The sequence below is a fragment of the Mesocricetus auratus genome, unplaced genomic scaffold (genome assembly GCF_017639785.1).
Source record: "Mesocricetus auratus isolate SY011 unplaced genomic scaffold, BCM_Maur_2.0 Super-Scaffold_100022, whole genome shotgun sequence".
NCBI classification, from domain to species: Eukaryota; Metazoa; Chordata; class Mammalia; order Rodentia; family Cricetidae; genus Mesocricetus; species Mesocricetus auratus.
Genome location: NW_024429203.1, coordinates 24,475,226 through 24,498,316, shown reverse-complemented (window position 1 = coordinate 24,498,316; position 23,091 = coordinate 24,475,226). Strand labels below are relative to the sequence as shown.

The window sequence follows — 23,091 nt, the reverse complement described above, 5'->3', positions numbered from 1 at the left end:
AGGGTTTTTGCTTTTCCCTGGGATCGCTGGGAAGTGTAGTCTTCCCATGGCAGGCAGCCCAGCTTCCGGGGCTGAGAGGGGTCTGTGATGCCCTCTGCCGAGATGGAGTTTACTCTGCAGGATTCTGGTGGGAGCGCGTACTCAGTGCTGGCAGGGCCAGAAGAAACAAATACTATACTTCGCATCTGCTAGTCCTTCTTTCATTATTTATTTATTTATTCATTCTTTTATTCTTTCTTTTTTGGATACAGGTCCTGTAAACACACCGTGCAGTATAGACTAGCCACGACTTTGGCAATCCTCCTGCCTCAGCTTCTTGAATCAACATTGAGTGCCCTCCGTATGCCAGGCACTTTGCCTTACACACAGACAGAAAAAAGATGCACAGTTCCCAAAAGAGATTCCACCAGGGAGAACTGATTTTTTTTTTTTCACAGTGTGTTGTTAGGATTTGGGGTTGCCAGCCATGGTAGCGCACACCTTTTTTTTTTTTTTTTTTTTTTTTTTTGGTTTTTCGAGACAGGGTTTCCCTGTGGCTTTGGAGGCTGTCCTGGAACTTGCTCGGTAGACCAGGCTGGTCTCGAACTCACAGTGATCCGCCTGCCTCTGCCTCCCGAGTGCTGGGATTAAAGGCGTGCGCCACCAACGCCCGGCTAGCGCATGCCTTTAATCCCAGCACTCGGGAGGCAGAGGCAGGTGGGTTTGAGGCCAGACTGGTCTACAGAGTGAATTCCTGGATAGACTCCAAAACCCTGTCTCGAAAAAGAACAAGCAAGCACGCAAACAAACAAACAAACAAAAGAATTTGAGGTATAAACCGGATGTTGCTGCCTTTAATCCCAGCAGTGGCAGGAGACTGCGAATTCAAGAGCAATTTGGTCTACATAGGTAGTTCCAAAAAGACATCCAGGACTACAGAGAAACCATGCCGCAAAAAAAAACCAAACAAGTTGGGGCAGTGGTGGTACATGATTTTAATCTTGCACTCCCGAGGCAAAGGCAAGAGGAGCTCTGTGAGTTCCAGGCCAGCCTGGTCTACAGAGTGAGTTCCAGGACAACCAGAGCTATTACACAGGGAAACCCTGTCTTGAAAAAACAAACAAACAAACCCAAACCAAAACAAAGAAAACAAACAAAAAATTGGAATATATATATGAAATATAGATGAGGTGGCATTTAAAATTGAAAATATTTTCAGGAGCAGAGACTAGAGGAGCAAGATTAAGGGACGGGAGCATGCCACAACCCATCAGGTTCCAACAGAGAGACCTGCAGCCTGTTTTGTCTAGAACATTTGACCTGCCACAGTTAGGGGGTGGCTGTCTCTTCCATGTCACCATTTGTGCCTTTGATGGTTTCTTGCCATGAATCCTCAGGACCCATCTGATCACTTCTCATCAGTCAGACTAATTGCTTCTGAAAGTTTTCAGGTATTAGCACTCCAAGACATCAGAGCTTAAGACGAAAAGCTGCGGAGCTATGACAGCTTGAAGAAGGAAAACGATGTGATTACGCCATCATATTATTTATCAGAAGTGGAAAGTGTCAGGTTTCAAGCCTGGACAAATGGCTGAGGTGCTTATGTAACACATCAAAGCAGACCTGACTGCCGGGTTCTCCCTGCATCCCTCAGTCCCTTGCCTGTTTCAGGGCCCTCCTGACTGGTGGCTATCCTGAACTCTCCACCCTGGAGGGCTAGGCTGCTCTTCCCTATATGATCCGACCATTTTGGTTACCTCCTTTCTTTGTACCTTTGGGCCTCCTGGTTCCTGCACCTGGTTCCATTCTCTCCCTTCTTCTTTTCCCCCTGCTCACATGACTCAGGGTCATGTCATGTCCACTCTGGATTCTCCCGAATGTCCCTGCCTCTGATTATGCTCTCCCACACATCTTTGATGAACTTTCTCCTCTACCATACCTGGGATTGGTAACATTCCTTTCCTTTATTTTAGGGTAGGAAGGGTTTGAGACAGGGTTTCTCTGTGTAATAGTCCTGGAACTCACTTTGTACAGCAGGCTGGTCTCAAACTCATGGAGATTTGCCTGCCTGTCTTCAGAGTGTTCCTCCACCACCTGGCTCTTTCTTTTTGTTACTTTTTCTTTCATTCAGAAAGCCCTTGATAAAATTTAGCAGTCAGGCCAGGCTTTGGTGGTGCATGCCTTTAATCCCAGCACTCGGGAGGCAGAGGCAGGCATATCTCTATGAGTTAGAGGCAAGCCTGGTCTACAGAGCGAGTTCGAGGCCAGCCTCCAAAACAATATAGAGAAACCCTGTCTTGTAAAACCAAAAAAAAAAAAATAGCAGTCTCATAAAAAAATAAACAGCCCAGGGCTACACAGTGAAACCCTGTCTTGAGAGGTTTCCTTATTTATTTCTTTAGTGATTTATTTTGGCTTTTCGAGACAGGGTTTCTCTGTACAATAGTCCTCTGTGTAATAGTCCTGGAACTCACTTTGTAGACCACTCTGGCCTCGAACTCAAAGATCTACCTGCCTCTGCCTCCTGAGTGCTGGGATTAAGGTGTGTGCTACCACCGCCTGGTAAAAGGAAACTTCTTTTTTTTTTTTTTTTTTTTTTGGTTTTTCGAGACAGGGTTTCTTTGTGGCTTTGGAGGCTGTCCTGGAACTCACTTGGTAGTCCAGGCTGGCCTCGAACTCACAGAGATCCGCCTGCCTCTGCCTCCCGAGTGCTGGGATTAAAGGCGTGCGCCACCAACGCCCGGCCAAAAGGAAACTTCTTAAATAAGGTAGCTGAGGGCTGGAGTGGGGTTCAGTGGCATATAATTATAGCAAGTGAAAGATCCTAAGTTCAACTTCCAGTAAAAACTATCAATGAAGTTAATCGGGGAAAGGGAGGGTCTTATTCTCATTTACTCTCACTCTCTTTCTAAGATCTCCTTCTGTAGTCCAGGCTGGCCTGGAACTCATTCTATAGCCCTGGGTGGTCTCATTCAGCAACTCTCCAGCTTCTGCCTCCCAAGTACTGGCATTTCAGGGAAGCCATCATGCCAAACATTGTCAGTCCTCTTACCCACAGAGTGTATCTATATCAGCCCTGCCAACTCAGTAAGCTGAGAAAATTTTATCTCAGCCTTGGGAGGTACAGACAAGAGGATGTGGAGTTCATGACCAGCCTTGGTTACATATATAAAGAAGGGAATATAGTACGGTCTATGTCCCTGGGTATATGGCACACTTTGGCAAGAAGATTTGGAGTTCAAAACCAGCATGGGCTATAGAACCAATTCAAGACTGATTTAGCAAGACTCTGTCTTGGGAGGGGGGGAGGCTCAATGCCAAAAAGCCTGACTTTGAGCACCAGCACTGAAAACAATACCAATGAATAGATTAATGCATATGTGGAAATGGAGTGTGCATAAAGATAGCTTTCATATCAGAAAAAAGAAAGAAAGCTTCCTTAGGGCAGCTGGAGAGATGGCTCAGAGGCTGCTCTTCCAGAGGTCCTAAGTTCAATTCCCAGGAACCACATGGTGGCTCACAAATATCTATAATGAGATCTGGTGACCTCTTCTGGCCCATGTAGGCAATGCAGGCAGAACACTATACATAATAGATAGATAAACCTTAAAAAAACAAAACTTATGGGAAAAAACAATTGGACAGGTTCCCCTTAAATATGACATGTCTGCAGACTCAGAAGCAGCATCTTCTATCTCCCACTTATTATCTGGGAGACTGTCTCCTTACTTCACCTTTCTGTTTCAAAGTCCCTCATCTGGGAACCAGGGTAACAGTGACATGAGCCTTGTAATAACTGAGAGAAGGTGGACAGGGTGACACACACCTATAATCTCAGTACTAGGAGGCTCTCCATTGCTCTAGGCCAGCCTGGTCTATCTTGGTCTGTGTACAAAGCAAGTCATAAACCAGAAAGAGCTATTTAGTGAGATCCTGTGTCAGAAAAACAAAAGGCAAAACCTTAATGAGGTTATTTGTGTAAAGCACTTAAATGGGGTGTGGCATACTGTGAACACTCAAGTGAAGTCTAGCTGTCAGTAATGTTACCACAACTACTGAGAAAACAAAAGTGGTATTTATAAAGACAAAACACAAGCCACATACTAGGAATCATTTGCTGCACTATGGGGAGACAAAGGGTTAATGACTACTGTACACAAGGAGCCCCAACAAAGCAATGAAACTGTCCAAACAAGGTGGCAGAGAAATGAACAGATTATGGAAAAGTAGCTCACACAAGAAATTCAAATGGCCAACATTCATGTAATATAAACTTTATTAATAGTGAAAAATGAACATTGAAACTCATTACTAATAGTGTGATAGCATACACTTTGGTGATAGCAAACACTTTGGAGGTAAAAGTAGGAAGATGGAGAGTTCAGGGCCAAGATGGGCAATACAAGACCCTGTTGCAGAGATGACTCAGTGGTTAAGAGCATTCACTGCTCTTGTAAAGAACAGGAGTTCAATTCCCAGTTTCCACATCAGGTGGCCCATAACTCTCTGTAACTCCAGCTCCAGGGCTATCCAACATTCTGGCCTTAATGGGCACCATCATTCTCTTGCACAAACCCACAAACAGACCGCACACGTGCACATAATTAAAAATAAAAGGTAAAAGGAAAAATTAGTGGTGGTGGTGGTGGTGGCACACACCTTTAATCCCGGTATTAGGGAGTTGAGACCAGCCTGTTCTACACCATGAGTTTCAGGACAGCCAGGGCTTACACAGAGAAACCCTGTTTTGAAAAAACAAAAACAAACAAACAAAAAACAAACCAAAAAGAAAAAACAACAAAACAGAACTCCAAGCACAACCAAACCAAACCAAATAAAAACCCAATAATATTTAAGTATCACTTTCCCCCCTTTCTTCCTCCTCTTTCCTCTCCCTCCCCTCTCTTCCTCTATGACTGGTAATATGTTGGTGAAGGTATTGATTAGACAGTAATTTTTGTCCCCCAAGACAAAGTTTCTCTTTTTAATACCCTTGGCTGTCCCGGAACTTACCTTGTAGACCAGGTTGGCCTGGAACTCACAGAGATCTGCCTCTGCACCTCCTCTTCCCCTCCACTGGGAATACTGCCCTTCCCTGCCCTGCCCTGCCCTAGCCCTGCCCTTGCCCTGCCCTAGCCCTGCCCTGCCCTGCCCTGCCCTATCCCTGCCCTAGTCCTGCCTTGCCCTGCCCTAGCCCTGCCCTGCCCTAGCCCTGCCCTAGCCCTGCCCTAGCCCTGCCCTAGCCCTGCCCTGCCCTGCCCTAGCCCTGCCCCGCCCTAGTCCTGACCTGTCCTTGGTTAAGGGTGCAGATTGCTCTGAGTGGTGGCAGCTGCCAATGCTCGTCTTTAATCCCAGCACTCAGGAGGCAGAGGCAGGTGGATCTCTTTGAGCTTGAGGCCAGCCTGGTCTACAAAGCTACACAGAGAAACCCTGTCTAGAAGAATAAAAACAAAACAAAAACAAAAAAGATAGCTTGCTAGTACAGGCTGTAATTCTAGCTTCTCATTTCAGTGAGTGAAGCTGTAAACATACTACTGGTTTGTCAGCTGATGTGTCAATTTTGCAATTCCCTGCTTAGCTTCTTTTTAAAAAAAACATAATTCTTTATTGATTCTTTGGGAATTTCACATCATGTACACCAATCCTGCTCACCTCCTAGTCTCTCCATACATGCCCCTCACCCCTGTAGTATGCCCCCCAAATTAATTACAAACAAAACCAACTAACCAATTCACCAACCAACCCACCAACCAATCAACCAACCAACCAACCAACAAACCAACCAACCAACCAACCAACCAAACAAACAAACAAACAAGCAAAAACCCACCTTGCTCTTCTGTCTTTCCAACACCTCTTCATTCATTCTAGTGGCATCCAGAGCTGCAGTGTGACACATATATACCCTTTTGTCCAATCAGCCCCACCCAAGAAATGTTCATTGCAATGAGTCATTGGTCTGGTTCAAGGCCTCTGGCAGATTATCATCATCACTGGACCCTCACCAAAGCTCCTCTCTGATGCCCTGCTGTTGCCTGGAGTCATGTAGACCCTGCAGCTATTGCTCTGTAGTGCCAGTGCCTTCACGAGCTCCGGCATGTCATAGATGGGGTAGATGTTAGGGTGGGCCAACCCAAGGCCCAGGGTGTGGGTCACAGTGACACCTGAGCTGGGGGATACTAGGGGAAGGGGCAGATTTTCTAGGTCTCGCAGACCTGTGGTGAGTGGTGGGGCCATCTCTCCCAAGTGTAGGGACCAGATTCCCATGAAGGGCGGGACCAGTTCTCTTGATGCAGTGAGGGGCAGGGCCAGCTATCCCAGGGCCATGAGGGGCAGGACCAGCTCAACATGGACCTCAGATTTTAACACTGCATGGCTCTTATTACCCCCTGTGGTAACATGGGCCATGGACACAATCACAGATCCCAGCTATGGCAGAAACACAGACCCAGATATGCCCTCGGCAGCAGCCAGGCCCAGAAGACACCATGGCCCCATGTAGCAGCTCAGGTTACCCAGATCGGCATGACTCCAGTGGCGGGACAGAGACACCAACATGGCCACATGTTGTGGCCCGGGCCACTGGCATCCACGGGGTTTTTAGAGATTCCATGGGTCATGGACATCAACGTAGAACCCAGCTGTGGTAGGACCACAGACCCAGTCATGGTCCTCAGTAGCAGCCTGGGCTTGGATGTCACCACGGCCCCAGATGGCAGCATAAGCCACTCAGATTGGCATGGGCTCCCGTGGCAGCATGGCTTTTGGACACCAACATGGTGTCGACCCAGATCCCTATCATCAATATTGCCTTGGATGGTATCAGGAGTCATGGACATCAACATAGACCCTGGCTGTGGCAGGATCACAGACAAGACCCTCAGCAGCAGCCCTGGACTGGCCTACACCACGGCTCCAGGTAGCAGCTTAGGCCATTCAGATTGGTGTGGCCCTGGTGGCAGCATGACCCTCTGGTGACAACCTGGCCACAGGTTCCTGTTTACCTTCTTAATTTGTTGCCCAGTGGCATTTGTTTAAATGGTTTGTATTTCTGAATACCAATCTTGGGAAAAACTGAATAAAACACAAATTGTTCATCCACAGCATATAAGGGTATTTTTTGAGGACTATTTTCTAACTCTTTCTGTGAGAGAGAAAAAGTTTTTGTTTGTTTGCTTGTTTTTCGGAGACAGGGTTTCTCTGTGTAACTGCTCTAGCCATCCTGGAACTCACTCTGTAGACCAGGCTGGCCTTGAATTCACAGATATGCCTCTGCCTCCCAACTGCTGGGATTAAAGGAGTGTGACACCATGTCTGGCAAAAAAAAAATCATCTTTTGTTTTGTTTTATTTTTTTCAAGACAGTTTCTCTGTGTAACATCCCTGGCTGTCCTGGGACTAGCTCCGCAGAGCAGGACCTCACAGAGATCCATCTGTCTGCCTCTGCCTCCCGAATGCTGGGATTAACGATGTATGCCACCACCACACCCTAGAAAAATGTTGTAAGGAACAACAATTAAGAGGGCTTTTTGGCATACCTCAGGCTGGCCTGGAATGTAATTTTTCTTTCTTTTCATTGATCTTGTTTTATTTATTTATTTATTTATTTTATTGGTTTTTGAGACAGGGTTTCTCTGTGGCTTTGAAGGCTGTCCTGGAACTATCTCGTAGAGCAGGCTGGTCTCGAACTCACAGAGAGCCACCTGCCTCTGCCTCCCGCATGCTGGGATTAAAGGCATATGCCACCAACTCCCAACTCTATTTTGTTTTATTTTTTAAGTGTGTGTGTGTGTGTGTGTGTGTGTACACAAGTGCCTACCCATTCCAGAGGCATGGGATCTTCTTGGAGCTGGAGTTATGGGTAGTTGAGAGCCATCTGACATGAGTGTTGAGAACTGAACTTGGGTCTATTAGAAGAGAAACAAAGGTTCTTAAACACTTAGCCATCTTTTCAGCCCAGCTTTTTTGTTTTTTCTTTATTTTTTTGAGACAGCATCTCCATATAGAGCACCACAACTGAGTATGTAGGCCAGGCAGGCCTTGAACTCAATAGAGACCCTCTTTCCTGAGTGCTGGGGTTAAAGGCGTGCCCCGCCATGCCGAGCTTCTTCTCTGAAGAAATATTTCACTAGTTTATGCGTTTGAGTGTTTTGCCTGGTGCTGGTAGAGACCAGAAGAGGGCGTTGGATCCTCTGGAGCTGGAGTTACAGCGCTGTGAGCTTCCATGTGGATGCTGGGAATCAAGCTCTGGTTCTCTGGAAAAGCAATGTTGGTAACTACTGAGCTAACTTTCCAGCGTATACCCCAAGTTGGCGCACAACTGCTTATAACTCCAGTTCTAGAGGCTCTAATGCCCTCTTATGACTTCCACCAGCACTAGGCATGCACCAGGTGTGCAGACAAATGTAGAAAAAACACCCATACACTTTTTTTTTCCAGACAGGGTCTCACTGTATAGTCTCAGCTGGCTTGGAGCTCACTGTGCAGACAAGGTTACCCTCAAACTTCCAGAGTGTATCCCGAGTGCTAGACCTAAACGCTTGTGCCACCAGTGTGTCCCACACACACACTAGAAGGAAAAAGTAGCCAGCTCTCTTAACAACCAAGCCATCTCTCCAGTCCCTTCATAGTTTTTTTGTTAAAGGCCTAGTCAGTGGGTTGACTATTGGCAATCACTGTTGTTCCCCAGATTTTACTCACACTTTATAAAAATGATAGTCTTTGAACGATGGATAATTCACACTTCTATTACTATTAGGAATGCTCCCTTCCTACCGCGGAAGAAATTATCTTATTTACATTCGGGTCTCTCTTTTAACCTCTTGATGGTGATGGTGATGGTGATGGTGGTGGTGGAATTGGTTTCATCCACTATCTTGAACTACAACTTCCATGAAGCAACCGGCAAAGCCTGCGTGATTTGACGGGACCTTCAACCAATCCAATGCCAGGGCTCGTAGCCAGCGACCTATTGGCTCTTGGTAGAGGCGGGACTCCCAGTTGCTAGGCTGGTGTCTTTCCGGAAGTGGTTGCCGGTCGCTGCAGGGCAACACCCCGGCGTCCCTGGAAGCGGGGGCCGGGGTGGTGCTGGGTAGGCGGCGCCGGGCCATCGTCCCGGGAACCCCGGGGTGGGGACAGGTGAGACCTCGGAACCCGCCTTGGTGGCGTGGCGGGCATGGAGTTTGCAGGGAGCTGAGGTGCTGCGAGGTGTTGCTGCGAGGGAACTGAGGTGGGAGAGGAGAGCCCTCGAGCTTGCGCGGCCTGGTTTTCTAACCTCTCCTGAATCTACTCCCCCCTCACCCTTCCCCACTCCACCACGCTCCTCCTCTCATAACCCACTCCTGGAATGTCCCAAGCTCAACTAAGCTCTTGGCATCTTTTGACCAGCTGGGCAAGAAGGGAGGTTTTGGGTTTTCTTTGCACTGATTTAGGAATCTCCTCCTGGAACCGCTGCCCTCTTCTTGGCCTGGGTGATTCGCTCAGCCCTCTGCAGGCCCCTGCTTGCTTCTCATCTGACTTCAGCTCTGGGGATTGCGCTCAGAGTTTTAGTTACCGGTCTGATACCTCCTTCTCGAGCTCAGACCTGCTTATGGATCGTCTCCAACCTTCCCTGGACTCCAGATCAAAATCTGTTGGCGTGTTTCTTGTCTCAGTTCAGAACTTCCCCAGCCATTTAGCCCAGTCTGCACTGGGCATTCATTCTGGTGTCTGCAGCACGCATCTGTTTGGCACGGCTCCGATTCTAGACAGTCTGCTATGGGGTTGCTTCATGGCTAAGGCATAAAATCAGAACGCACTGGCTGAAATCTTCTTTGCTTTCTCTCTTCTCTCCCTTCACCTAGACCGTAAGACCTGTTTTCTGAGTTCTCCTACCCTCCGGATTGGCCCCTTCTTTTCATTCAGGGAGCCACAGCCTTGGTTCATAATTTCTGGTTTGTGCTTTCAGAATCACGGCTTCTGTTCTTGCTCCTCTCTGATTAGTTCCTTGGAAGATGTCAGTCTCATCGCTTTGGCCTCCTTTATGAAATTCCTCTGACAGTCCCTTATGAAGTCCTGCATACAGCTCCGGCCCTCCCAGGCCAGTGGTAGCTGCTCCTTGCCTTCCATTCTAGCAGTCTCTTTATTTGAAAAGTAGGGATAGTAACCCTTATCTAGCTGAGAGGATGGGGTGAGATTAACAGTAAATACACAGTTAGTCTAAGATTTTGTTGTCATAATTAATCCTGGCCCTTCCAAGCACATGTGCCCTTCCCCATATATGTGGTTGTTGCTTTGTGGTACTAGGGCTTGAACTCAGGACTTTGCACGTGCTGGGCAAGCACTCTATAGCCCTAGTCGCTACCCTTTCCCACCAAGCCACTTTGCTTTTGTTCATGGCGGTCCTTCTGCTTTGAGGGGCTGGTGAGACCGCTCAATGGTAAAGTTCTTCCTCTGCAAGCATGAGAGCCTGGGTTCAGTCCCTTGTAAAAAGCCAGGCCTGGTGGTTACTGCTGGTCACATAGAGACAGGTGGATCCCTGGGACTGGAGTTACCGGTGGTTGTGAGCTGGGAACGGGACTTAGGTCCTCTGGAAGGGCGCCAAGTGCTCTCAGCTGCTCACATCTCTGCAGCCCCAGCTGCTCTTGAGTTCTGTCCTTCTCTTCTGGCCTCCCCTTTCAGTCTGTTCTGGAAACTCTCAGTTCGTTATGACAAAGGCCAAATCTTTGGCATGGCTTTGCTTCCCCCTCCCAGAGACAGCTCTGTTGCTTTCCTGCATGGTGGTTTTCCCTCAGGGCGTGGCTTGTGTGCGTGTGCGTGCGCGTGTGCTGCTACTTCTGTTGTTAGTACTTGTTTAGTACTTGCTTCCTTCTCTGTCACTAAATACCAGTTCATCCTCCAGGTTTCAGCACAGGCACCGTTAATCAGGCTCAGACTCAGGCTCATATCTTACTCCGTATGAAATGATGCTCTTATGTTTTCATCTCTCTTCGCATCCCCCCCCGTGTGTGTGTGTGTGTGTGTGTGTGTGTGTGTGTGTGTGTGCCTGTACAACTTGAAGTATTTTTTTCCCTTCCACCATGTGGGTCTTGGGAATTGAACACAGGCTGTTAGGCTTGGTGGGAAGTACCCAGTGAGTCATCTTGCCAGCCTCCTCCCCCATCCTCTTTCCTCTCCTCTCCTCTCCTCTCCTCTCCTCTCCTCTCCTCTCCTCTCCTCTCCTCTCCTCTCCTCTCCTCTCCTCTCCTCTCCTCTCCTCTCCTCTCCTCTCTCCTTTCCTTTCCTTCCCTTCCCTTCCCTTCCCTACTTTTTCCCTTCCTTTCTTTCTTGAGATAGGGCCTTAAATAGTTTTGGCTGTCCTTGAACTCTTGTAGTTGAGGATGACTTTGAATTCGGGAATCTGTTCACACCTCCTTGTGCTGAGATGATGGGCAGGCTTGCATCTCTGTGCTTAGTTTAGTACTGACACTCTTATCTGGGACTGTCTGGCTAAACAGTAGTTTCTTGGGAGAGTGGTGACTGAATCTGTTTAATGCCGTTATGTGTCTAGTGCCTAGAGGGAAACTTGATAGGTGCTCAACCGACGTTTTTTCCATCTCATGAGCTGTCAGTGAGGCGGAGCTCTGTGTGCACACTTCCCTGGCCTTGCTTCTCGTTGCCTCTTGCTTGGCCTTTCCTTGCCGCATTTCTCTGAAGCCAGGAAAGGTATAATAGGATAGCCAAACATAACTTGTCTGTTTTTCTGGTAGAAGAGTTCTCTGAAACTTGGAAAATCCATGAATTCAGATTTTTCCAGTTTCTTCTTGGCCTGTAGGTACTTAAAATATGGGTACTTTTGTTAATAGTCAAGTGTCCTGGTTTGCTTTCTACTGCTGTGAAAAACACCATGACTGAAGCAACTTGGGGAGTCTTACAGCTTAAAGTGCATCATGAAGGGATGTCAGGGGAGGAACTCAAGCAGGAGCAGGGGCATGAACCATGGAAGAACGATGTTTGCTTTACTGGTTCACTCTTCATGGCTCAGCTACCGGTTACTTTTTTTTTTTTTTTTTGATAGGGTCTCTCTATGTAGCCCTGGTCTTCATAGCCCTGGCTGTTCTGTAGACCAGGCTTCGCCTATCTACGCCTCCCTGTTGCTGATACTAGAGGCATGCGCCAGCACACCTGGCTTCAGCTACCTTTCTTATACAACCTAGGACCATGTGCCCAGGGCTGGTACAGAACACAGTGGGCTGGGCCCTCCCACATCAATCATCAGTCAAGATAATCCCCAGACATGCCCACAGGCCAGTCTGCTGGGGGCACCTCCTCAATTGAGGGCTTTTCTTCTTAGGCAACTCTAGTTTGTGTTAAGTTGACAAAAACTAAACAGCACTTGAGGCTTGTTCTTTTGCTGGGAGGATATCAGTTGTTCCTGGTTGTCGTTATCTGCAGATAGGATGTAGGGATAAGCCACACTTCTCGGATGCAGAATTTCTCAGGTCGATACAGCACTCATGTGGCTCTGTGTCTGGTAAGCGCTTGTTCACCTGGTGTTTGGGTCACTGTCGAGTCCTCTCAGTCTGCGGCCCCTTCCTTTTCTCTTCACCTGTTCTTTCTAATTAAGAGGATTAACAGTTCAGGTGACCCCATTTGTGCCCTGCTTTCTGTCCATCTCTGTTCTCATTGTAAGAGTGAGTGGCAGTCAGGCCCTCCCTATCTCTCAGTGTAGAGGCATGGGTGTAATGTCTGGAGGGTGGGCTGGCTTCTGAGGTGGGAAGTATTTTCTGTCAGCTTAGGTATTGCAGGGGATCCCCCCCCTTTAGAACAGACATGATGGGAACAAGCAGGGCAGAGTCTGATTTTCTTGGACTGAAGAAGAGATCAGTGTCATGATCACAGAGGGCCATAGTCACAGATCTTAGTGGATTCTGTGTTGCTTGTCAGGGATCTGTCTCTAAGGGTCTGGGATAAATTCGGAGTTACCAGCTTCAGCCATTACTGAACATTCCACTTCAGGCCTGGCCAGTCGTGGGGAGAAGAGGAATGTCTTTTTGCTGGAAGAGGGCATTGCATGCTCGTTGTCCCAGGTGGAATAGTCAAGTTTCTGAAGAAGTGGGCAGGAGAGGCCAGGACCTGCTGTGTTGGTCTTACCTGGGGTGGCTGACTCAGGTGGGGAGTGCTGTGACAGCCTGTTAGTTTCTGTTTCAGTAGTTTTCAGCATGGGAGCTGCTGTGGGGAAGGTTAATAGAACTCTGGGGTCCAGAACTAGAGACTAGGGGCAGGAAGAGAGGGACAATCCCAGCATTGTATGAGGGTCTCCAGACTGCCAACAAGCAAATAAAATACAGTATGCAAAGAGAGCAACACTAGTTTGTCGGCTAAGAACTCAGTGCCACGGCATCCCTGGACTGGAAACTTTGGCTTCAAAGTAGACTCTGTGAAGTCAGCTGGATTGATAGGTTGTGCCTTAAACAACAGGGTCCATTTCCTTACGGTTCTGGAGGCTGGAAGTAACAGATAAAGATCCTCCCTAATTCCTGCCTTGTACATGGCTACCATCCTGCTTTGTCTTCATTTGATGGAGTGAGAACTCTGATTTCTCTCACTTTGCTTAGAAGGACACTAATCCTGTCAGGCCAGGGCCCCACCCTTATGACCCCACTTAATGTTGATTATGTCTTACAGACCCTATTTCTTATAAAGTCAGATCACAAGTGTTTTGGAAGGACACAGGCCCCTCCATTGGGATTCCTCTCTTTCCTTCCTCGTCTGTTCTCCTAATAAGCCCTGTCCTTGTCCCTTTTCCACCCCTGCTTCTTCTACCCTAGTTTAAGCCCTCACTAACTTTTACTGGGACAGAAGCCTTCTCAAGCGCCTTCCTTGACACCAGTTTCTTGTTTCTCCAATTCAGCCATGACAGGCTTACCAGAGTTCCTGTCCTAAATAAAAGGCCACCCTTCTGCAGGCCAGCTCCTCAGCCATGTTGGTTTGCAGGTGTGATCCAGATGCTCTATGCCTCAACTCAATATTTCCCTTCCAGGCCAGCTCACTGACTTTCTCTTTGGACAGGGTTTCTGGGATCTAGATAGTTCTGCCAGCCTGAATCATGGCTAGACGACCCATCCTCTTAGGTGACCAGCTGGTTCTGGAGGAAGATTCTGATGAGACCTACATTCCCAGTGAGCAAGGTAAGAGGCTTGTGGTAGATTGTAATCGTCCTTTGAGGACAGAGATTATATTTGATTTACTTAAACACATTTTAAAAAATTAGCCTATGTATATGGGTGATTTGCCTGCTATGTATATTACATGTGCACAATGCCTGCAGAGGCAGGAAGAGGGCATCAAATACCCTGAACCTGGAGTTACAGATGGTTATGAGCCACCATATAGGTGCTTGGAATTGAACCTCGGTCCTCTGGAAGAGCAGCCAGTGCTCTTGACCACTAAGCCCAACTCCCTGATTTGCTTTAGTTCTTCCTATACAGTGTTAGTTCCAGGCACAGGGCTGCTCAGTATATTTGTGTTAGATCAGGGGTTGGCAAACTATAGCCTTTGGGCTCATGTTGGCACCTAGCCTATTTTTTGTCAATAAAAATTTATTGGAAGACAGCCATGCTTATTTTACATCCTCTGTGATTGTCATCATGCTGTGATAGCAGTGTCAAATAATTGTGACAGATTTATGCCCTCCAAAGCCTACTGTATGTACTGTCCACCTCTCTACAGATCATGATGTTGCAGTATAGTGGATATTGTGAAATATGACATGTAAATCCAGTTTTCTTAGGCTAAGCCAAGACTGGCATGGTGACATTCCCTGTAATCCCAGCATTTAAGGGGCTGAGTCAGGAGGATTGCTACAAGTTAAAGGCCAGGACTACAGAATGAGTTTGAGGTCAGCTTGAGCTTCATAGTCTCAAAAACAACAAGGTTATGACTCAGTTGGTAGAGTACTCACCTAGCATGCAAGAAGCCCTGGGTTCTGTTGTAGCATCTCACGAATCCAGGTGTGGAGGTACATCTTTCAGGAAGTAAGTGTGTGTGTGTGTGTGTGTGTGTGTGTGTGTGTGTGTGAGTGTGTAGGATAGCAAAGGAGGATCTCCAGTTTGTTGCCATGTCGCTAAGCAGTGAGTTTATAAGATCCTTTCTTAAAATAAAAACAACAAAAAGAAAAAAAGTAGCATTATTTATTTATATTACTTTGGTCTAGTCTATGTTTTAAAAACTTTGTTATTAATTTCCTTTTCAAACCAAGCTGAGTATAGGGATGACTGCCTTAACCTTTAATTCCAACACTCAGGAGGCAGAGACAGATGGATCTCTGAGTTCCAGGCCAGCCTGGTCTATAAAGTGAGTTCCAGATCAGCCTGGTCTACAGAGTAAGTTTTACGCCAGACAGGGCTACACAGTGAGACCCTCTCTCAAGCAATCATAACAAAACCCAAAAGGCAGCTCCCTCCCCACTGTAACTCCGTTAGTTGGGTCTTGTCCTTTTCCCCGGCTGTGGGTCAGGTTCAGGAGGTTCCTGTAGTTCCACACTGCTGATTGGTAGAGCTGGGCCACTCCAGCCCTTGAAGTGCTTTGCTGCTCATGGATTGAAATTTGCTTTGACATTTTGAAGATACAAGTTATGCCTCCAGCTCAGGTGGTTCGTGGATGGTGGAGAAGGGTAAGAACATGTGCCCCCCAGTCTAGGATCCCACTTATCTTTGATTTGCTTCTAGCCTATTGTGATTGCTGATTGCCGTGTAAGTTCTAAAGTTGAATATATTCATTATTTTTATTTGTTAATTCATTTTTTAAACATTTACGTATTGGAGGGTGGCATGGTGTGTACATCACAGTAAGGTGGAGGTCGGAGGACAGTTTGTTCACCATGAGGATTACAGGAGTCCTGGAACTCACTTTGTAGACCAGGCTGGCCTCAAACTCACAGAGATCCGCCTGCCTCTGCCTCCCGAGTGCTGGGATTAAAGGCGTGCGCCACCAACGCCCGGCTCCACTTCTTGTTTTTGAGATCCAATTTGTAACAGTCCTGCTTCAGACTCCCAAGGCCTGGGATTACAGATATGCGTCACCACCAAACTGTACTTTTATTGCTCATTCTCTGGTACAAGAGAGGGGATCCAGACACAAAGGACACACTTTACAGTGGAGCTATATTCTCACCCCATACTCTGAATTAAAAAGAAAAAACAATTCTTTGTAGATTTGCTTATTTTTATGTGTATGTTTTGTCTGCATATATGTCTCTGTACCACGAGTATGTCTGCTACCCACAGAGACCAGAAGAGGGTGCTGGATCCCCTTAAACTGGATTTACAGACAGTTGTGATTCATTGTGTGCATGCTGGGAATTGAACCCCGGTACTCTGGAAGTACAGCCAGTGCTCTTAACCACTGAGCTATCTCTCCAGCTTAGATTTTGCAATTTTTATGTTGTCTATCAGTCTGATGGTGAATGGCCTCTGAGTTATGCATTTACTTAGAAAAGTCTTCTCCACCTAAAGGAGAACTGATTTCTCTCCTGTTCCCCCACCATTAACGGGACAGCTCATCTGTCTACTGCCCTTGCTATTGCCGTGTGTGTTTGTGTGTGTCTCTTCTCCCATTGGGCTATCTAGCCACATGCCAGTGTCCCACTCTGAATTTTTGAGGCTCTATCAGATTCTAATAGTCGGGCTAAAACACCCTTGTAATTTTTCCAGTTTTCTTGGCCATTTTTTTTGTTTTATTGCCCCATGACTAGTATTATCTTGTCAAGTTCTGGGTGGGGCAGTGTATGGGAGGACTGTTGGTACCTGGGGGTGTGGTGACGGATATTGGATTGATTCAGAGGGGACTGTCATCTTTATAAAGTGTAAATGTCATATTCCTGTCTGGGTCTTTTTCATGTTAATCTTCAATGACTTCAAATTTGCTTTGTTTTTACATTTATTTATCATATGTGTGTATACTACATACGGCATGTGTGTGAAGGTCAGGCTTGGTTACAAATGTCTGAAGTTTTCTTTACTCTTTTTTTTAAGTCAGTTGCAGTCTGAAGCTTAAGCTGTGTATATGTGAGCATATTCATCCCTTCCTTCCCTCCTTCCTTCCTTCCTTCCTTCCTTCCTTCCTTCCTTCCTTCCTTCCTCCCCTTCACCTCCTCCCTCCCTCCTTCCTTCTCTCCCTACCTCCTTCCCCTGGCTGGCCTTAGTCTCACTATGTAGCCCAGGTTGGTCTTGGACCCCTAAACCTGTGCCTTTATCTCCTAAGTGCTGGACCATCACAAGCCGCTTCATTGTTTCTGGAATTCAAGATGTGTATCCTTCACCTCTTCCAAATTGCTAAATGCTCCAAAATCTGCCTTTTGGATTGGATGAGATGTTTCTGATGAGGGATGTAACCTGTAAAGTCCATGCAAATACTCCAAAACTGGAAAGGGATTGAAATCTGCAGCATTTTTGGGCAAGGGATGCTTGATTTTTTTTTTTTTTTTTGGTTTTTCGAGACAGGGTTTCTCTGTGGCTTTGGAGGCTGTCCTGGAACTCGCTTGGTAGTCCAGGCAGGCCTCGAACTCACAGAGATCTGCCTGCTTCTGCCTCCCGAGTGCTGGGATTAAAGGCGTGCGCCACCAAGGCATTGCTGGGATGCTTGATTTCTATCTCATTCAGAACCACTGGCTGTCCTGGAACTTGCTATGTAGATCAGACTGGTCTAAAACTCACAGAGCTCCTCCTGCCTCTGTGTCCTGAGTGCCTGGATTCATTTTTCTTATTTACTAGACAGGGTCTTGCTGGCCTGAGACCGGCAGTGATCCCATCACCTCCACCTCTGGAGCATCAGGGGTACAGGCATGTGCTGTCGCGCCTGGTTTTCCTAGGGATTTTTTTCTTTTTTATAAAACTCTTCTGCTACGGTCTAGCTTCTGGTACGCTAGCCTGAGCCACACCATTGTCTCTGCCTCTGTGACTTCCTGCTCAGCTCTGTTCTCATTTCTGCATTGTGTGGTCTGTGTCCTGCCTACCAGCAGTAATCTTACAGGGAGAAATGATTGTTTCCTGGCTGGATCCAGTGCCCTTATACATATTCGGTATCCTTGGTGAGGCTTAGGGTTGTTTGTGACATGGCTCTCCCACCTTGCCAGTCTGGCAGTCTCCAAATGGGCGAAGCTGTATCTTGTCACTGTCTGTGGTGTTGGCTCCATTGTGCAGAACTAAAAAAGGTGAAGTTATTCAGTAAGTCATTCCCTGGCCAGTTAAGTGCCAACTGGCCCTTTGGAAAAAGTGTTATTTCCTAGTCCCCAGGTATGTCACCCTCTATTTCTCCACAGAGATGACTTGTATTGGTGATATCTGGCTGGCCTGGACTAGATTCAAGCCTGGGTATTTATTTTGTCATTCCGGTGGCCACTAGTGACATGTTCCAGTGGACACGTCATCTATTTTTTCCCCCAGATTGCTCTTAGAACAGTACCTCATCTCTTCTGGCCTCCAAACCTCTGGCAAAGGTCTCTCCTAACTGTCTGATTCCGAAAGGAGAGCAGAAATGGAGTCTGAAATATATAGCACAATTGAGTAAGAAGCAATCCCTTTTAGAAGAGGGGTCACTAGCGGGGAAAGAGGCCACCTGCGTATCATCTACTCTCAGCTGGGGACCTTCCTGTCCCTCAGAGAACTAGGCACTGCCTTCTGTCTGCTGCAGTGGCACATGGTACGTGCCACTGTCACAGCACACACTATCTATTTCATGATCTGTGCTTGCAAGGTCCTTGAAGATCTCAGTCTTCTGTAGTTGATGGAACTCACTTGGGCATTGAGGGTCAGCTACCTCGGGCCAGCTCTTGTACATCTTCTGAGAGCTTATAAGGCTGCCCTCGTAAATCTTCTGAGAGCTTATAAGGCTGCCCTCGTCCTGCATAGTTCAGGCTGTGGCCTGGGTCCTTCCTGAGGCCTCCCCATTGTGAGGTTCCGGCTGTGGCCTGAGTCCTTCCTGAGGGCCTCCTCACTGTGCAATCTTGGTTTTGTTACTCTCTCCCTTTGTGAACTGTGGCTTCAGATTATATTTGTGGGAATGTGGTGGTGGTAGCATGACTTGATTCAGATGCCATTTATAAATAGTGATGTAAGGAAACCGTTCTGAATGCTTGTTTATTAAAGCTTTTTGAGATGGTCTCAAGTAGCCCAGCTGGCCTGGAGCTCAATGTGGAGCTGAGGATGACCTTGAACTCTTGATTCTCCTGCTCCTTCCCAAGTGCTGGGATTACGGTTGTGTACAGCCACAGCCAGCTTTAGTTCTGTATATTTATTGTTTATATTTAGAGAAGCCATATTTTATCATTGAAGAAAACTTGGAGAGTGAAGAAAAACCCAGAAAAGAACTGACTCAATTTTGCTTCTTTCCATGCCTTCCCCTCCTCCTCTCTCACCCTCCCACCCTCTCCTTGGCCCTTCTCCTCTTTTTACAGAAATCCTTGACTTTGCCAGAGTGATTGGCATTGACCCCATCAAGGAACCAGAGCTGATGTGGCTGGCGAGGGAGGGTATTGAGGCTCCATTACCCAAGGGCTGGAAACCATGGTAAGTCCTTACAGTAGCTCACTAACTTGGCCTGTCAGAGACAGAGACTTGACTCTGGAATTCAGGAGAGAGAGAGAGAGGAGAGAGAGAGAGAGAGAGAGAGAGAGAGAGAGAGAGAGAGAGAGAGAGCATGTGTATGAGTGTAGATTTGATGTATACTGCCATGCTTGTCTTATGTGTATAGATATTTTATCTGCATATATGTGCGTGCACGCCATGTATGGGCTTGGTTCCTGCAGAAGTCTGAAGAGGACATCAGATTCCTTGTAATTGTAGTTATAAATGGCTGTGAGCTACCATATGGATGCTGGGAATTAAACACTGTCCTCTGCAAGGACAGCAAGAGCTCTTAACTGCTGAGCCATCTCTCTAGCCCCCCTATTTTGTTTTTATTTCTGTTTTTATAGGTTTATTTTTAATTGTTCTGGCTAGTTTTATATCAACTTGACACAAGCTAGAGTCATCTGAGGGGAAGGAGCTCAATGGAGAAAAAGCCTCCATAAAATAGGGCTGTAGGCGAGCCTGTAGGGCATTTTCTTAATTAGTGATTTGTGCAGGTGGGTCCAGCCCATAGTGGGACTGGTGGTCCTGGGTTCTATTTTCTCCTTCTTTTCCTTCCTTCTTTCCTTCCTTCCTTCCTTCCTTCTGTTTTTTCGAGATAGGGTTTCTCTGTATAACAGCTCTGGCTGTCCTGGAATTTGCTCTGTAAGACCAGGCTGACCTGGAACTCACAGATTCACCTGCCTCTGCCTCCCAAGTGATGGGATTAAAGGTGTGGGCCACCACCTCCTGGCCATGTGTTCTAATTTCATATAGCAGGTTGAGTATACCATAAGCAAAAAGTCAGTAAGTAGCACCCTCCATTGCCTCTGCATCAGCTCCTGCCTCCAGGTTCCTGCCCTGTTTGAGTGCCTGCCTTGGCTTTCCTCAGTAGACTGTGACTTGGGATATGTAACTCAGATAAACCCTTTCCTCCCAAGTTGCTTTTGGTCTGGTGTTTCATCACAGCAATAATAACCCTAAGACATTATGTGTATGTGTGTGGGTATATGCATGTTAGTGCAGTTGCACACAGAGACCAGGCCAGAAGAGGGCATTGGAGCCTCTGGAGCTGGAGTTATAGAAAAAGTTGTGAGCTGCCTGATGTGGGTCCTGGGAAATGAAATCAGATCCTCTGAAACAGCAGTACACAATTTTAACCATTGAGCCATCTCTCCAGCTCTTTGGCTGTTTTGTTTGTATGACAGGCACTTTACCTGAGCCATTTCCCCAAACCCTGGAGATTAGTTTTAATGATCAGGGGCAAGTCTGCCATTTCTCTGCAGGTTGCCTGTAACGAGCATTCTTCCTGCCAGCCTGGTCCCAAATGAACTGCATCAGTCCCAAATGAACACGCAGGATGCTATATTAATTATGAAGCTGTTGGCCGTTTGCTATGGTTTCTTATTGGCTAGCTCTGACTTAATTATTAACCTATAACTGCAAATCTGAGTATTTCTATATGGCCTTCTCTTACTGGAGAAAGGGTCCGGACCGCTTACTCCTTTGGCGTCCTACATGGTGACTGACTGTGCCTCCATTTCCCAGAATCCTCCATCTCTCCTAGTCTCACCTAGCTTGCTTCCCTATTTGCCAACAGTGCTTTATTCATCAACCAATAAGACAAACATATACACAGAAGGACTTCCCCCATCAGTAACCTCTTGATACAGGACTGAGTGGGCTCACTTGAAGGTCCCTGGGATAGGATCAGAATGTCCCTCTAGACCATAGAGCTGCCACCCTGGCTCGGTCCACTGGTATCTGGGTTGGTCGCATTGAGGAGGAGTCTTTGTTGGTCCTTACACACAGATAGAATGTTAAAAGTGAAAGCTATGGGATTTGGGGAGATTGCTCCGTGTAGGCAGTTTCTGTCCCAGGAGCTGTTTCCCAAATAACCAACACTTAGACTTACTGTTTCTTATAAATGCTTGGCCAATAGCTTAGACTTGTTACTAGCTAACTCTTGCATTTAAATTAACCCATATTTCTTATCTATGCTCTGCCATGTGGCTTGGTACTTTTTCTCAGTACAGTATGCTCATCTTACTGCCTCTGCTGGTGACTCCTGATTCCGCCTTTCTTTTTCCCATCATCCTTAGTTTGGTCATCCTGCCTATACTTCTTTCCTGGCTACTGGCCAATCAGCATTTTATTAAACCAATTTGAGTGACAGATCTACAGTATACAAGAGGATTATTCCACAGCAGCTCAGTCTGTAAAGTGCTTGCTTTGCAGCCATGAGGTTCTGAGTTTGGTCCCCGGAACTCATGTGCGAAAAGCTAAGCATGGTGGTGCTGGCTTGTCATCCCAGCATAGGGAAGTGTAGGTAGGCACTTCCTGGGGCTTGCTAGCTAGCTAGGATATCCTACCTGATGAGCTCTGGGCCAGTAAGAGACTCTTGAGTAGCAATGCCTGCGTTTGTTCTCTGGTGACCACAGGCGCGTGCAGAAATATGAGTACACATGAAAATGCACTTACCCAGAAAAAGTGATGGCTCATGTCTTCAGTATGTCTAAAATAGATGCTGAGGCCAGAGGGTTTGTAGTGAGGCCACACAGGTTTGACCATAGATTTCTGTCTCCCTTAGTTATCCTAGAATTTGTGTAGCATATTCTTTTTTCTTTAAATTATTATTGTGTAAACCATACATGTGTATATGTGTGTGCTTGTGTATAACTTTGTGGATTTGGTACTCCCCTTTCACCTTTATGTGGGTTCCAAGATTGCACTAAGGCTACGAGGTGTCATAGTTAGGGTTTCTATTGCTGTGAAGAGACACCATGACCATGGCAGCTCTTTTTTTTTTTTTTTTTTTTTTTTTTTTGAGACAGGGTTTCTCTGTATTGCTTTGGAGGCTGTCCTGGAACTCGCTCTGTAGACCAGGCAGGCCTCGAACTCACAGAGATCTGCCTGCTTCTGCCTCCCGAGTGCTTGGACTAAAGACGTGTGCCACCAACGCCTGGCTCCATGGCAACTCTTAAGGAAAACATTTAATTGGGGATAGCTTATGGTTTCAGAGGCTCAGTCAGTTATTGTCATGGTGGAAGCATGGCAGTATAGGCAGACATGGTGCTGGAGAAGGAGCTGAGAGCTCTACATTTGGATCTGCAGATGTAGATACAGGAAGAGACTGCCACGCGTGGCTCGAACATCTGAGACCTCAAATTCTGCCCCCAGTGACACACCTACTCCAGCAAGGCCCATACATCCTAATGGTGCCACTCTCTGTGAGCCTATGGGGGCCATTTTCTTTGAAACCACCAGGGTTTCCACTCCCTGGTCCCCATAGGCTTGTAGCCATATCATAATGCAGAAATGCAGTAAGTTCAACTTTAAAAGTCCCCATAGTTGGCTGCTGAGGAGATGGTTCAGAGGTTAAGAGCACTGGTTGCTCTTCCAGAGGTTCTGAGTTCCATTCCCAGCAACCACATGGTGGCTCACAACCATCTATAATGAGATCTGGTGCCTGTTTCTCATATAAAGTTATATATGCAGACAGAGCACTCATACACATAAGATAAATAAATAAATCTTTAAAAAAAGTCCCC

At 46.8% G+C, this 23,091-nt stretch overlaps 1 protein-coding gene across 8 annotated transcripts in view; it reads left to right on the top strand.

The window, feature by feature from the left end:
* The first annotated feature begins 9,003 nt into the window (after positions 1-9,003).
* Positions 9,004-23,091, top strand: part of Cep164 (centrosomal protein 164) — a 66,763-nt gene continuing 52,675 nt past the window's right edge. For 7 of the 8 annotated variants that reach the window (XM_040729847.1, XM_040729846.1, XM_040729843.1 and 4 more), the window contains exons 1-3: positions 9,004-9,116; positions 14,007-14,125; positions 19,390-19,501. In XM_040729847.1, coding sequence (XP_040585781.1) covers positions 14,044-14,125; positions 19,390-19,501 — 194 coding nt within the window. In that variant the 5' untranslated portion in view covers positions 9,004-9,116; positions 14,007-14,043. Of the gene's footprint in view, positions 9,208-14,006; positions 14,126-19,389; positions 19,502-23,091 lie in introns of all 8 variants that reach the window. The other variant, XM_040729840.1, reaches the window with a different exon arrangement.